General features: G+C 48.1%; 1 protein-coding gene across 3 annotated transcripts in view; it reads right to left on the bottom strand.

Annotated features, from left to right (window-relative positions):
- Positions 1-388: 388 nt before the first annotated feature.
- The window catches only part of CHCHD4 (coiled-coil-helix-coiled-coil-helix domain containing 4), a 14,926-nt gene continuing 538 nt past the window's right edge, over positions 389-14,776 (bottom strand). The window contains exons 1-3 of one of the 3 annotated variants that reach the window (XM_035725010.1): positions 14,426-14,681; positions 7,262-7,360; positions 389-1,512 (exon numbers count right to left, since the gene is read on the bottom strand). In XM_035725010.1, coding sequence (XP_035580903.1) covers positions 1,208-1,512; positions 7,262-7,360; positions 14,426-14,447 — 426 coding nt within the window. In that variant the 5' untranslated portion in view covers positions 14,448-14,681 and the 3' untranslated portion in view covers positions 389-1,207. Of the gene's footprint in view, positions 1,513-3,079; positions 3,495-7,261; positions 7,361-14,425; positions 14,682-14,776 lie in introns of those variants that run through there. The other 2 variants (XM_035724999.1, XM_027582100.1) reach the window with 2 other exon arrangements.

Raw genomic sequence — 14,776 nt, 5'->3', positions numbered from 1 at the left:
TAAATGTTTGTTTCAAGCTGCTAAGTTTTAAGGTAATTTTTTACATGGGAATAGATAATACACCAGGGACAAACGAGGTATTACTACACCCTGGCCTGAAATTTGTCTTGCAGTTGCTTTGGGCTAGTTACTTAACCTGTGAGGGCTGCAGTTCCTTATCTTCAAGATGGGAAGAGCCTTCCCAGCCTCACAAATTAACTGTGGTATCTGTATGAAGGATCTGCTCATTGACAAAAACAACTGGCTTGCTAGGAATTCAACAGAAAATTTTAAGACTCAAACCAGCTTACCAGTATCTTCAAGGAGGAATTTTAGGGAATTTTTCGTATTTCTATTTCCTTGTATCAAAAATATTTGTAATTAGTAAAAACACAGGACATACTCAACATCAGGTAAAAATCACATTTTCCTTTAATTGACTACTTAATTCACACCATTTCTTCTCTTGGCTGCTACTTTGGTAACAATTAGGTCCCCACCTCTCAAGAACATTGCATCTAAACGGGCTGACACAGAGCCGGTGTGAACACAGGCCCCAAACCAGGGCTTTTGGAATAACGAGAACAGCAAAACCAGCCTTTCTCTTCACTCGGAAAGGGATTTTGAATTAGAGGGTCTAAAGCTCCAATTTCCAAACACAGAAAACCTGGAGCTCAACGTAAAAATGGAAACCAAATGCATCAGAAATGAAATATAGTACCTTCCTCATATACTCAAGGTCAAGATGGTTCTTGAGAAATAAGTATCTGATCAGCTGGCTTCTTGTGTTAGGAATGGCCCCAGTCCAGCATTTTGAAAGAAAGCTGTTTTTGTTTCTATTTCATTTCCCAAAGGGGTATAAAAATCTAAAAGGGATATAATCAATCAGAATAAATCAGCTCACTCACAAGACAGTCCCAAATAATGATTGGTGGTTGCTGAGCATAGTCAGCACATTATTTCAAAGTGGCAAAATTCAGGGTAATCTGAGAAGAGAATTCAAAAGTAACAGCTACATTTGCTGATAGGTTTATGTGAGACACACATACATTTTTTCCAGTGTGTATTCAAAGGACCAAGATCCCTGATCATCAAAATAAGTTATTTTGTACATTATAGTGCACAGAACAGAGGAACACTTTCTCGGAGAATGACCAAAAGGCATTTTGCAAAAGGTTCATATCACTCTGAAGCAGAAGGACTGGAGCCCAGTGCCTTGTGGCCTTTATTAGCTTGACCCCTCCTCTTCTTTGGTTGCAGTGGCCTCAGTGGCAGCTGTCTCTTCTAAACGTTCTGCTGGCTTCTTCTCTTCCTCTTCCTCTTCCTCGTCCTCCTGGGGATAGAGGTCGGGATATTTCTGCATGCATTCCTGCATGGCCCGGAACTGGTCTACACAGTCTGACCCCTTGACATCCTCTGTGCTATAGTGGAAGCAGGAAAAGGCTGACTTGAACTGTTCCCCACAGGGGCCACTGGCCATTCCCCCAAGGCACGGGCAGTTCCAGTTAATGTCTCCATTTGGCAGGATCAATCCTAGAACGGGAAAATGGGCAAGGAAAATGTGAGACAGAGTCTCGAAGGTTTCTGAAAAAGCAAAACCAAGTCCAGTCCTTGAAAGATACTTGGGAGGTACAGAACTGCTGCCTGGTAGGCCCTTGCCTACCTCTCAATTTGGATTGGGTTCAAATGCCTGTGCAAACACAGCGTCCCTTGGCTTGGCTGGAGAGAAGCCACCAATGCCAACTTTCTACCCTGATCTATATTTTCAGCCACCTCCCATGGCTCTGGCTGTGTGCTCCAAGAGCTAAATACTGGAAACCATTTAATCCAAAGAAGAAACCATCATTGGGTTGGTTAGCAAGAAGCTTTTTCAAAGCCCCAACACTTTAAGGAGCTGAGGTATTGATCTCCTTTCGCTCTCTGCTCTGCTCCCATTCAAATGATCAGGACCAGACCACACTCTGCCTCCAAAAAAGGCACCTTGCCCCCTCAAGCCCCTCTGGCTCTGCAACTGCTCTCAGAAGCTCAGCTCAGTGTGAGGACTGGTAAAGAGGAGGCTGAGCCTTCTGCACTGACGGGAAGATATCCAAGACATGTCGTATAAGGAAAAAGCTAGTGGCACACCAGATGGTGTGGTTCTAGTCTTGTAACAGTGAGAAAACCTAGAGGGATATTAACCATACTAACCCAACGGCTAAACAGCATGTGTGTTTCAGGGAGGGGTGCAACTACAGACTGACATTCAGTTGCAATATTCTATAGGCCCCCTTACTTTTGAATTTTACATTTTCTTGTCTTTGAACCTTATTCACATCTAAATAGTATTTCCTGGTTTTCTAAAATGCTTTCAAGATGATGACTTCATTTCCAGCTTTGTAACAGACAGGGAAATACGATTCATACAGAAGTTTCTCACATGAGTCTTTTATAGGACCGGGAGCACTCTGTAAGACTCTAAAATGCCCAGTGAAATTATACAATTTTTCACTCTAACCAAGTACCCAGCGGTGGCACTCTGAGTTAGTGTCCAAAGTCCTAGGCCTACGCTGAACCCCATCTCTTCATTCTAGCCCAGGAAACTTCAACGATCAAAAGATCTGCTACTGCAGTTCCTTACTTGTAAAATGGGCTAACAGTGGAGATGTCAATGGATACTGCACCCCGAGCAGGTAGTTCACCACTAGACCATCAATAGCTGCTGGGCACACTCTCAAGTACCACACTATCTGTGGTAAAACACATAATCCTTTTTGACAACCTTCTTCAATACGTACTACAAATCCCAGTTTGCACAGGAGATTTTGTGGTTCAGTGGGGTCCAAGTCAGGACTACAGCCAGGGCCCAAAGGATTCCCAGAGCCCAAGCTGTCTCCCCCCACATCTCACCACCTCTCCCTACACAGGCCAGCATGGTGCTGGAAACCTACAGATACACCTCAGAGATATTGTGGGTTGGGTTCCAGACACCACAATAAAGGTAGTATCGCATAAAGCACATCAAATTACTTTCTTGTTTCCCGGTGCATATGAAAGCTATGTTTGCACCACAGTGAATTCAGTGAATAGCATTATGTATAAAAACAACATGCATATATTAATTGAAAATACTTTATTGCTAAATAATGCTAACCATCATCTGAGCTTTCAGTGAGTTATACATTTTTGCTGGCAGAAGGTCTTGCCTTGATGCTGATGGCTGCTGACTGATGAAGGTTGTGGTTGCAGCAATTTCTTAAAATAAGACAACAATGAAATTGCTGCATCAATGGACTCTTCCTTTCACAAATAATTTCTCTGTAGCATGTGATGCTGTTTGATAGCATTTTACCCCGAGCAGAACTTCTTTCAAATTGAAATCAATCCTCTCAAACCATGCCACTGCTTTATGTCATATTCTTTAGTTGTCATTTCAACAATCTTCACAGCATCTCCACCAGATGTAGATTCCATCTCAAGAAACCACGTTCTTTGCTCATCAATCAGAAGCAACTTCTCACCTGATAAAGTTTTTTTAACTGAAATATAATTAACATACAGCGCTATATTAGTTTCAGGTGTATAATATATAATTCTATACCCTTCTCAGTGCTCATCAAGGTAAGTGTGCTCTTAATCACTCTCACCCGTTTCACTCCTCCCCCGGCAACCATCAGTTAAAGCTTGATCAGGAGATCGAGGCAGTTCAGTCACGTCTTCAGGCTCCACTTCTAATCCTAGTTCTCTTGCTATTTCCACCACATCTGCAGTTACTTGCTCCCCTCAAGTCTGGAACTCCTTAAAGTCCTCCACAAGGCTTGGAATCTGCTTCTTCCAAATTCCTGTTCATGGTGATATTTTGACCTCTTCCCATGAATCACAAATGTTTTTTTTTAAAGATTTTATTTATTTATTTGAGAGAGAGAATGAGAGAGAGAGAGAGAGAGAGAGAGAGCACATGAGAGGGGGGAGGGGCAGAGGGAGAAGCAGACTCCCTGCTGAGCAGGGAGCCCGATGCGGGACTCGATCCGGGACTCGATCCAGGGACTCCAGGATCATGACCTGAGCCGAAGGCAGTCGCTTAACCAACTGAGCCTCCCAGGCGCCCCGAATCACAAATGTTCTTAATGACATCTAGAATGGTAAATCCTTTCCAGAAGGTTTTCAATTGACTGTGCCCAGATCCACCAGAGGAATCACTATCCATGACAGCTATATAGCTTTATGAAATGTATTTCTTAAACAGCAAGACTTGAAATCAAAGTGACTCCTTGATCCACGGAATGCAGAATGATGTTGTGTTAGCAGGCATGAAAACAATCTTGTACATCTCCACCAATGTTCTTGGATGACCAGGTGCACTGTCACAGAGCAGTAATAATTTGAAAGGAATCTTTTCTGAGCAGTAGGTCTCAACAGTGGGCTTAAAATATTCAGTAAACCACACTGTAAATAGATGTGCTGTCATCCAGGCCCATCCTCAGGGCCCTAAGATTTTTGGAATGGTAAGTGAGCACTGGCTTCAACTTCAAGTCACCAGCTGCATTAGCCTCTAATAAGAAAGTCAGTTTGTCCTTTGAAGCTTCAAAAGAAGGCATTGATTTCTATCTCTGAAAGTCCTAGATGGCATCTTCTTCCACTAGAAGGCTGTTTCATCTGCACTGAAAATCTGTGGTTTAGTGTAACCACCTTCATTAACGATCTCAGCGCGATCTCCTGGGTAACGTGCTGCAGCTTCTACATCAACACTTGCTGCTTCCCTTTGCTCTTTTATGTTATGGAGACGGCTTCTTTCCTCCACCTCAAGAACCACCTCTGCTAGCTTCACACTTCTCTTCTGCAGCTTGCTCACCTCTCTCTGCCTTCTCAGAATTACGGAGAGTTAGGGCCTTGCTCCCCATTAGGCTCTGGCTAAGGGAATGTTGTGGCTGGTGTTCTCTTCTCTCCAGACCACTACAGCCTTCTCCATATCAGCATTCAGGTTGTTACACTTTCTTACCATTTGTGTGTTCACTGGAGTAGCACTTTTCATTTCCTTCAAGAACTTTTCCTTTGCGTTCACAACTTGGCTAACTGTTCGGTGCAAGAGGCCTAGCTTTCAGCCCATCTTGGCTTTTGACAGGCCTTCCTCACTAAGCTCGATGACTTCTTAACTTTTGATGTGGCATGAGAGGCTGCAAACTTTCCCTTTCACTTGAACACTTAGAGGCCACTGTCGGGTTACTAACTGGCCTAATCTCAGTATTGTCGTGTCAGGGAATGGGGAGACCCAAGGAGAGGGAGAGAGACAAGGAAGAGCCAGTCGGTGGAGCAGTCAGAACACACATTTATCGATTAAATTCCTCATCTTACATGGCTTATGGCACCCGAGAAACAGTTACAACAGTAACATCAAAGATCACCAATCACAGATCACCATAACATATACAATAACAAAAAAGTTTGACATACTGCAAGAATGACCAAAATGTGACAGAGAGACATGAAGTGAACAAATGCTGTTGAAAAAATGGCACCAACAGACTTGCTTCAAGCAGGGTCGCCACAAACTTTCAATTTGTAAAAAGCGTGGTATCTGCAAAGTGCAATAAAACCAGGCCTGTATACAAATGCTGCCCTCAGAAGGCTCAAGACCAGGAAACCTGCACAGCCAATTTCCAAATGAAATAGTAGTACCAACTTTTTAAAATAACAGCCCAGGTCTGCAGGAAGTCTATGCTTCCTTATTTCTCAGGGGAAGGCATGCTAGAATGAGGTAGCTCCTCCCAGAGGGCGCTTTGGGAGCCAATTTGCATTTCAAGGACAAAATGTAAACACACACAGATGTCAACATTTTAAAATTAGGCTCAGACGCAGCAGGTTGGGAACAAACAATCAAAACCCTGCAGTTCTAGTCCCTGCCACTTTCTTGGCCAGTCCTCACCTCCTCCTGGACCCCCAGTTTTCCCCCAGACCAGGTGATCTTTAAGGCCCTCCCCAGTCTTTTTGAGTGGATGAAAATTACCCCTGCCACCTTTCTAATGCCACTCTAAGCCGCAACAAGTGCTCTTAGCCACAGAGCTGGGGTGCTTGGATGCAGGCGGCTGGCATGAATTGGTGGCCTACTTAGTCTGCTGAGTGATTCTGCCATTGAGAGCTCAGAACCTGGGTCCCACAGCTCTCTGTTGTATATGCTTCTGGGTACAATCATTCACTATAAGGGGCTGCAAAGGCAAATACCTCTATGTCCAAGCAGATCTATTATAAATGACAGAGCAGGTAGGACAGAAAACAAGAGGGATGATAAGGCCTGGCAGGAACTGAAGGCGAATGCACAGGCTCAGCAGAGACACATTCAATTTTAAAACGCCACGAGACAAACAAAATCCGGCCTGATTTGTTCTGTAGGCCCCACAAAATGTGCTTAACTAATATGGACCTCAAGAGAGGCAGAACACTGGCGACTTGTTTTTCTTCGCCAGAGTGCTGATTCAAGATTACTCCCATAGCTGCCTTTCTCGTAGAAGACCTGTGCCTCCCACCATTTCCAACGGAGTGCTCTCAACACGCAGCCTGGACTTGACTCTCACCCCCTGGAGCAGTAAGACGTTCTCCCTGAGAACATACGCTTCAATTAGCATCTGAAAAATTCCAGTCGGGAGCCTACACTCCATGGGCTGCTGCTGCAAACTCTTTCGACCACATTCACCACCAGTCAGCACTGGAAGGGTTGCTAATCATCATCACGGGTGTCAGAAATGGCTTTAGATTGGTCAACTGAGTACTGTTTATGATACGGACTGTTTATAAATCCTACACACACACTGGTCAGTCTTACACACACCAGGGAAGTTCCAGTGAGCCCAGCAGTCTAGAGCCTTTGGAATGGCATCCAGGCCCAAAAGACCACTGACCATTAATAAGTTGTATGCAACAGTTCTGACTAGGTGAGCTGGATCCTGCCACTGGAAAATTGTCCCTCAATCTCGAGTGAGCTTTTTGTGCAGGATCCTTGCCCGCCTGCCACGCTGGAATCCATGGCCACCCCCCAACCCTGGCCTAAACCTTCATCATCGGGAAGCATCCAACCAACTCAGTCTGTGTAAAACTTAGACAGAAGACTTCAATTCAGGAGAAACTTAGGTTCTGGCCCAATAGCCAGGGGAGTGCATCAGCATGAGGGCTAGAAAGCACTGTCCTTGGAGATAGTCCATGGCTGGGAAGGACACCTGAAAACCCAACCTTGGCCAGGACAAAATGGGAAAACTATTATGGACATTTTCCCCAGGAAGGGTCCGTGGGTCCCTGGGAGGACCATGTCACTTACCGTGCTCCTCATACGGATCGTTGGGATCGTCAGCCACCAGCTCTGCATTGCTTGGAGTTTCATGGTCTTCTTTGGTCACAAATATGATTCGATCCTTCCCTAGTGTTTGGAGAATAGAGAAAGAAACATTTTACTCAAGAGCAGCCAAACAGCCCCAAACCCAAAGAAACCACAAAAAGCTAAAACAAAATAAAAAAATAAAAAATAAAAATAAATTTAAAAAATTTAAAAAAAAAAGAAACCACAGAAAGCAAGTTTTAAGACTGTCCTATGCAAAACCCCAAAGCGAGGTGACCATCAAACTGCCCTTCCTGGGTTCTTTCACTGAGTCTGTGTGTGGTCTAGCAGCCACTTGTACTGAGTGCCTACAACTGGAACAAAAACTCCACCAAGGTCATGGGTAAGGAAGAAGATGCCGTAGGCACCCTCAAGGTAAGAGACAAAATGCCTGATCCAATGAAATGCAGCTGCTTTAGCCCCAGATTTGCTGATAACAGAGTTGTGCAACAAATTCTTCCTTCTTCCCATCAAGAAAGGGGCAGTCTCATCTCAGAACTCCCATGGTGCTCGGACTGTCCCCATTATGTCCCATCAACCTATGAAGGCCTCATCAACCTGCCGCCGTCTCCCCTCCCTCCCTTGCAGCAGGGAGCTGCAAGCTGTCAGCCTTCAGACAACTCTAGTGGAATGAAGAAGACTCACTAGGGCCTCAGAGTGCCTGCCGCTGGGCACCCCGCTCCACTCCACTAGGGCTCCAGTGCATGTGCGCAGGGAAGGGGTGGAAGGGACAGGAAAAAGGCATGCAGGAAAAGACTTGCTTCTAGCCCTGTAAGGGTTTACCCACAGCATTCAGAATGCAGATGAAGTCTGAGGAGACTGAGAACTTTGACAAGAAGAGAGGGCAGTGATGTGGGTGCCTGGCCAGCAGCCCACCAAAGCCCACTCGGCTGATGTAGCCACCGAAGTGTGTCCGAGAAGATGCCCTGTGCAAAAATATCCCAGTCACCTGCCTGAAAGGCTGGGCACACAGGTGGTCTGAGAGTGCCCACAATCAAGACTCCCTCTGGCCTCTTGGCCCCAAATCGTGGCCAGAAAGAAGGGGTCATGGTGGTAGGGAACATTACGGAGGTTCCCCGTGGCCCCCAAGGCCTGGGGAGATTTCCCGACACGTGGAATGACTGGGCGGGGCGGGAGGCGGATTTTTATGAAGTGCTGATGTTATCAACTTCTGTAACAATCTGCAGTTATGTTTTAGAACAATCACCCAACCTAAGCATGATAGGCTGAGTGTTAGGGTCAGGACTGAGGCCCTGCAAGGACCAGCATCAGGAAGCCAGCTCTTCATGTGAACCTCGATCAGGCCAGAGCCCCTGGCCGTATGTGCCTGGCTGCCAGAGGGTCCTGAGCCTCCAGGCTGGCGGGAGCCAAATGCATGCTGTGTGAGGAGAAGCTCCTCGTGGGAGGCTGCATAGGCACAGGAACGGGAATCAGTGTTGACTGAACTGGTATGAGTGTCATCCGAGGCTTTTTACACAATAGAAAACCAAGCCCAGAGAGAGTGGTTACTCAAAGTCAACCAGCTGGAAAGGGCAAGGCAGGCACCTCTGCTACCCGGCACCCTCCCGGCTCTCTCCCCTACACCTTACAGCTGTCCACACACCTCACCTTCCTAGAACCTGTGGCCATCAGCTAACCACAGTCTGTCTGATATTCCTGTTGTGGTTGGGAGCACTTTGTCTTCAGCACCCCACACACTGCATGTCATCAGTTTCCCCTGCTGTTCCTGGAGGGCAGACTGAGGCCGGCCCCTCTCTGGGTCCCGCGTGTCAGCTAGCCCCTGCCATCCCATCACCACCCTGAGAGGAGCCAGCAGGAGCCCCATTCTACGGTGGTAAGCCTAGGGCTACGGGAAGTGGATGTACCTGAGCCCACACCAGGCTGGAATTTGAACCCAGCTCTGTGTGTTTCCAAAGGCCACGCTGTGGAGATCCTTTAGCCAGACCCACACTGCCCCACCCCCACCCCCAGGACACACAAGAATAAAAACAATAGCTAACACTGGGTACTTAGCATGACTCAGACACTGTCCTGAGAGCTTTGTGTGCTTGCAGCAGGAATAAATGTTTTGTACAATAAGCCCCAAGAAGCTGAGAATCAAGAGAATGTTTGCTAAGTGAATGAACAGGAGCTTTCTTCTAAGCTCCTGGGTAGCCACGCGGTGAAGGGCAAGGACAAATGCAACAAACCTACTGACTACCCATTCTCACCCAGGAGATGTGGGACAATGGGACCTCATCTGGAAGGGCATGGGAAGTGCCTTCTCCAGGTCGCAACCCCACTGGCCCTCGGGCAGGGCCTTCATCAGAGGCCTGCAGTGAGTCAGCTACAATGGGGGCAGAGGCTGGGCCTGCTGAAGTTTGGCTCTCTGGGAGCTGCTGGCATTTTCGCTGATTATCTCAGTTCTTTTCCCTTTACACTTAGGAAAGTTCCATCACAGGCTTGTTAAGAGAAACCAAAGAAAAAGGTTTGGGCCCACACCAAGCTGGAGTATTTACGGAAGAGGCTTGAGGAAAGTACAGGGGCTAAAAGCAGAGCAACACCTCCAGAGAAGACAGTTCAGGGGACAGAGGGAAGGCACCCTTCTCATGCCTCCACAGGGTCTCCCACATGGGGTAACGAACAGTAAGGACAGCCGACCCTTGGCATGCTCGCGGACTGGGCCTCCAGTCCACCCGTGGTTCGGCCGTCCTGTGACCAGCTCCTTCCTGCCTGTCAAACTAGCTCTCTCTCCGTGTGCTGAAATGCAGTCCTGTCCCTGACCGTGAACTCCACGGTTGGGTTCCTCAATTCCTCTGTCCGGCCAAGGCCACACAGCTGGTAAGTGTACAAGAAGCTAAGGCCCGTCTGCCTGCTATTCGCACCAAAGCACGATGCAGCCCCTCTGGGTCCTTGACTGAGGTTTGGTGTCCTTGTCGGCACCCACGTTCGGCACCCACGTTCTGTCATTACACGAGCAAAAATAGCTTCATCTGGACCATCCTTCGGATCCAAGAGCCTGAGAGCAAAGTCCTGGATCTTGCTGCTCCTTGCCTCTTCTACCAGTCATTTTACTTAGTGGATGTTTACTTACACATTTTAAATTAGGTTGAAGTTTATCGATACCTTTAGTTGATTATGGTGACTTCACCTAAGTCTTAGAGGCTTCGCTGACAGAAATGAAGTGTGGGGCGAACAGTCCCGCTGAGCTGGCTGGCAGAGAAAGTAAGGATTCCAAGCCTCCCTGAGTGGCACTTTTCCTACCCTGGATAGGTGTCTTTGTCCATTCAGGCTGCTATAACAAAATACCACCACTGAGGTAGTTCAAAAACAACAGAAAGTTACTGCTCAGAGTTCTGGAGGCTGCAAGTCTAAGATCAAGGCCCCAGTATGGTGACCTTCTGGGGAGGGCCCCTTCCTGGGTCACAGCAGCTGCCTTCTCGTTGTGTCCTCACAGGGTGGAAGGGGCTAGAGATCTCTCCGGGGCTTCTTTTATAAGGGCATTCATCCCAAACATGAAAGCTCCACCCTCATTCCCTAAGCACCTCCCAAAGGCCCCTTCTAATACTATCACCCTTGGAGGTTTGGATTTCAACCTATGAAACTGGGGGGACACATTCGTACCAGAAAACTGCAGGAAGAAGATCCCCTGGGTGATCTGACTGTGGTTTCTAAGCAGGGATGTATCTTTGCATCCCCAATCCTGGTTTCCAGATGGAGCTCCTTTTGTTTCATGGACAAATAACATTAAGGGCTAGAAACCATCTGTAGAAAGAACAGAAGCACAGCTCTAAGGGTGAGATGGAAGACCCGCTTCGGGAGGTCTGGCTCAGTGGCATCGGTATCACAGAGTTTTAGGCCTGGGGTTCAAATGTGAGCATAAGCACGTAACAGCTGTGATCTCAGGCACCTTCTTGTCCCCCGGCAGCTCAGCCTCTCTTCCTCCCATGGTCAGGGCAAGAATCATGAGACTTTGCTTAAACAAAAGAGGTGAAATGAGTTTCTGCTCTCACCTGAAATCCCACTCTAGGGACAGTAATTTTTTTAAAAGGCATTAAATGACAAGGATAAAAGGGCCAAAAAGAGAGACAACGACAGGCTAGAGAGGTCAGGATAGTTTGGGAAGTGGGCAAGCTGAGAGCGAGTGCTTTCTGACTTAACACAAAGTTGAACCCAAAGTCACAAGGAGGGGAAGTCAGCTAGAAGAAAATCCATCCTCACCCTAGTACCCCGGTAAGGGCCAGGAATCAGGGGCCCCAGGGCCCACTCCGAAAGCAGGACTTAAGGGAAAAACTGAGAACAGGAAGTCTGATTAAACAGTTGGATACCAAGACACCCCCAATTCATCCTTTTTACTCTCTGTACAGCCATCCTTGATTCCTTTCTCTCAACCTCCATCATCAAATCTGGTTGGCTCTACCTTCAGATACAGCCAGAAAGATCTGCACCCCTCACCCCCTCACCGCCAAGATCCCATCTCCCACTACTCGCTCCCTCCATTCCCACACCTCGTTGCCTTTGCTAGACACACTGGGGGCACACCTACCTCTAGGCCTGGGCCCAGGCTGTCCTCACTTCCGGGAGCACCCTCCAGATATCCCCACAGCCACCCTCTCCCTGCTTTCATACCTCCTGCTCAGATGCTGCCTTCTCCGACCATTCCCCATCTCCCTTGGCCTGCCTTTTCTCCAAAGCACTTTTCCTCACCTAACATATTACGTATTTGCTTACTCCCTGTTTCCCCCACTGAAGTATGAGCTCTTCTAGGGTAAGGATTTGTCTATTCCATTCATTGTAGTATCCCCAGAACCTAGAACAGTGTCCAGAACATGGTGGGTAATCAATATTTGTTGAACAAATGAAAGGAGAAACCAAACTGAAGACCTCAGGAGAAAGCAGGAAGACAGAATGGTTCTCACCATTAAGTAGATTACAAACAAAATAAAACAAAACAAAACAACCTTGGATAAGTGGTCTCATTTCCCCCAGAAAGAGGAATAGGAACATGCACGGGATCTGTACATGTCAAAATCTTCAGCAGATCCAACCCAGATGGAGAGCCCATCTCTTCCCCAAAGCCAGGAAGCAGATGATGTCACCTGCACTCACCAGCCCCTGCTCAGGGGCTGGTACACCACATGTGTTCAATAAATGTTTGTTGAGGAACTGGAGAAGGCAGACAGCAACAGAAAAGAGGGAAGTAAAGAAAGGATTAGTGTGGCACTAATACAGAAAGTGTGGGTGGTCTAAGGCCAGGGAGTGAGGCTGAGTCCACGCCATGGAACACTTGGATATCAAAACTTTTAACCTGAAATCTGGGTGGTGGTGGGGGGGGGAACCCCTGAAGTAAATTTGCTCAGGCAAGTGACTCACTCAGAACCCAGAATGAAGAGCCAGCCATGGGAAGAGCTGGGGGACAGAGGTACCAGGCAAAGGAACAACTAAGACACCAGTGTAGCTCAACAGTGACGGGGTAGTTAGAAGTCAGGCTGGAGCCAGATCACGCAGGGGCTTTCAATTCTCATCCCCAAACTAAGAGAGAGATCTTTGACCCAGGAAAAGATGAAGATCCATGTTTTGGGTGGCAGAATGGAAAATGCCTTTCCTTCCCAAAGAACCTGTGATTCCTAGATATCCTCACGGGCAAGGAGAGGCCTTATTCATCTGGCACAGCCTCATTATACCGAAAAAGCTCAAAATTATTTCCTAAATGAAGTAAATCAGAAACCCAGAGAAAGAAAATTAAAAACAAGAGACCTACTAACAAAATAGTGAGGGCAGAGGACTTTTGTTCATGGCACAATTATTAATCAATAAAAAGAGTACCCAGGAGAGACATCAGTGAGTATTATGGCTTTATGACCCAGGAAAGGAGTGGTTCTATTAGGAGAATGAGGTACTGGAGGAAAGGCTTGATATTTTAGATTGAGATTGAGCTGTTCTTCTAATCGGATGTATGACCTTGGGTAGGTCATCCCCTTCTCTGGTCTTCAGATTCCCTGAATTAAACTGAGGGAATCAGACTGACTAGTCACCAAAGAATCTGAGTGAGCTCCAACTCTCTTTGTAGTTTTACATTCTCATGTGTCCACCATAATTGCCAGGCACAGAGAAGATGCCCGTGAGTATCTGCTGAATGAATGAAAACCATTTTACAAGAGTGGAAACTGGGGCCTGGAAGGGTTAGGTGACAGCTCAGGGACAAAAAGCTAGTTAGTGCCAGTGTGTGGGGAGGCCCTGGGACTCCAGCCAAGAGACTCCTGGGTTCCTCAGTAGAGGTGAGAACAGATGAAGCAGAGGAGATAGGCAGAGGAGATGGGCACTTTGTTGGAAAGGTCGGGGGAGGGGCGGTCCTAGCAGAGAGCTCCCTGGAATCCAGGGGGCACCAGACTGAAAGGTGCAGTTTCTGTGATCAGACTGATGAAGCTTGAACCCCAGCTCCAGGATACAAGTACTTGACCCACTGGTCAAGTACTTGCCTCAGGCCAAGTCACCTCTGTGTTTTAACGTCCACTCTTCGGTAAAATGTGGGTAACAGAGCCTCACTTATAATTCTAAAAATCGCTGCGAGATCAATGAAAAAAGCCATATAAAGACTCTTGAACAGTGTCTGGTACGGTGGTAGGGGCTCAGTAAATGTCCACGTGGGTGGCACTTTTACCACTCCAGCACAGCCCCTAACCCGAGTGGCAACTTTTCAGGAGGGACAGTTGAAAGGCGCGTACAAATGGACACGGGTGGTGGGTGGTAAAAGCGATAGTAAAAACAGTAAATTCCCAATTACGAGCCAAAGGAAGCGTGCTCAGCACTTCCCGTGCCCCCTTGGCCTAGTTTATGAAATCTCCCACGTGCTGGTCCTTCTGAGGTCCGGGTTCGAGTCTCACAGTGACCTTGGACCAGCCTCGTTCCTCCCAGTCTCGGTTTTCTCATCCGCAAAACGGAGGTGGCGACCCCACCGCTCAGCCCTCCCAAGGATCCCGAAGAGGGTACCCCGGGCCGCGCCTCGAGTCTCCCGCGCCTGCAGTGGGGTCGCGGGGCGCCGGGCCTGCGTGGCCGCGGGGGTGGCAAAATCGCTTGGCCCCTGCAGGCCCTCGTAGGCCGGTCTCCATGGCAGCCCGCCCTGCCTACCTTCCTGCCGGCAGTAGGCCATGGCTGCAGCCCCGGCGCTCAGACCTCGCAGCGATAGGGGTGGCGGCGGCACAGGCAGCGGCGGGCTCACGCTGTGACCTCTTCTCAGGCAGGGCGGGCGGCTCCGAGGCCCACGCGGACCCGCCCCCTCCAGGCCTGCCCGCCGCGCGCCTGCTTCTGCGCCCTCCCAACCCTACCCCGGCCCCAGTCAGCCGGCAACTACATTTCCCAGGAAGCCGCGCGCTGGTCGGTGACTCTTCAAGGCAGTGGAACTACATATCCCGGAATGACTTGCAGTGCGCAGGCGCATCAATGAGGTACGGTGCGTGTTGCAACTTAGGGGCTAACGCG

Source organism: Zalophus californianus, chromosome 1, assembly GCF_009762305.2.
Source record: "Zalophus californianus isolate mZalCal1 chromosome 1, mZalCal1.pri.v2, whole genome shotgun sequence".
NCBI classification, from domain to species: Eukaryota; Metazoa; Chordata; class Mammalia; order Carnivora; family Otariidae; genus Zalophus; species Zalophus californianus.
This window is presented reverse-complemented; position numbering and strand designations above follow the sequence as displayed.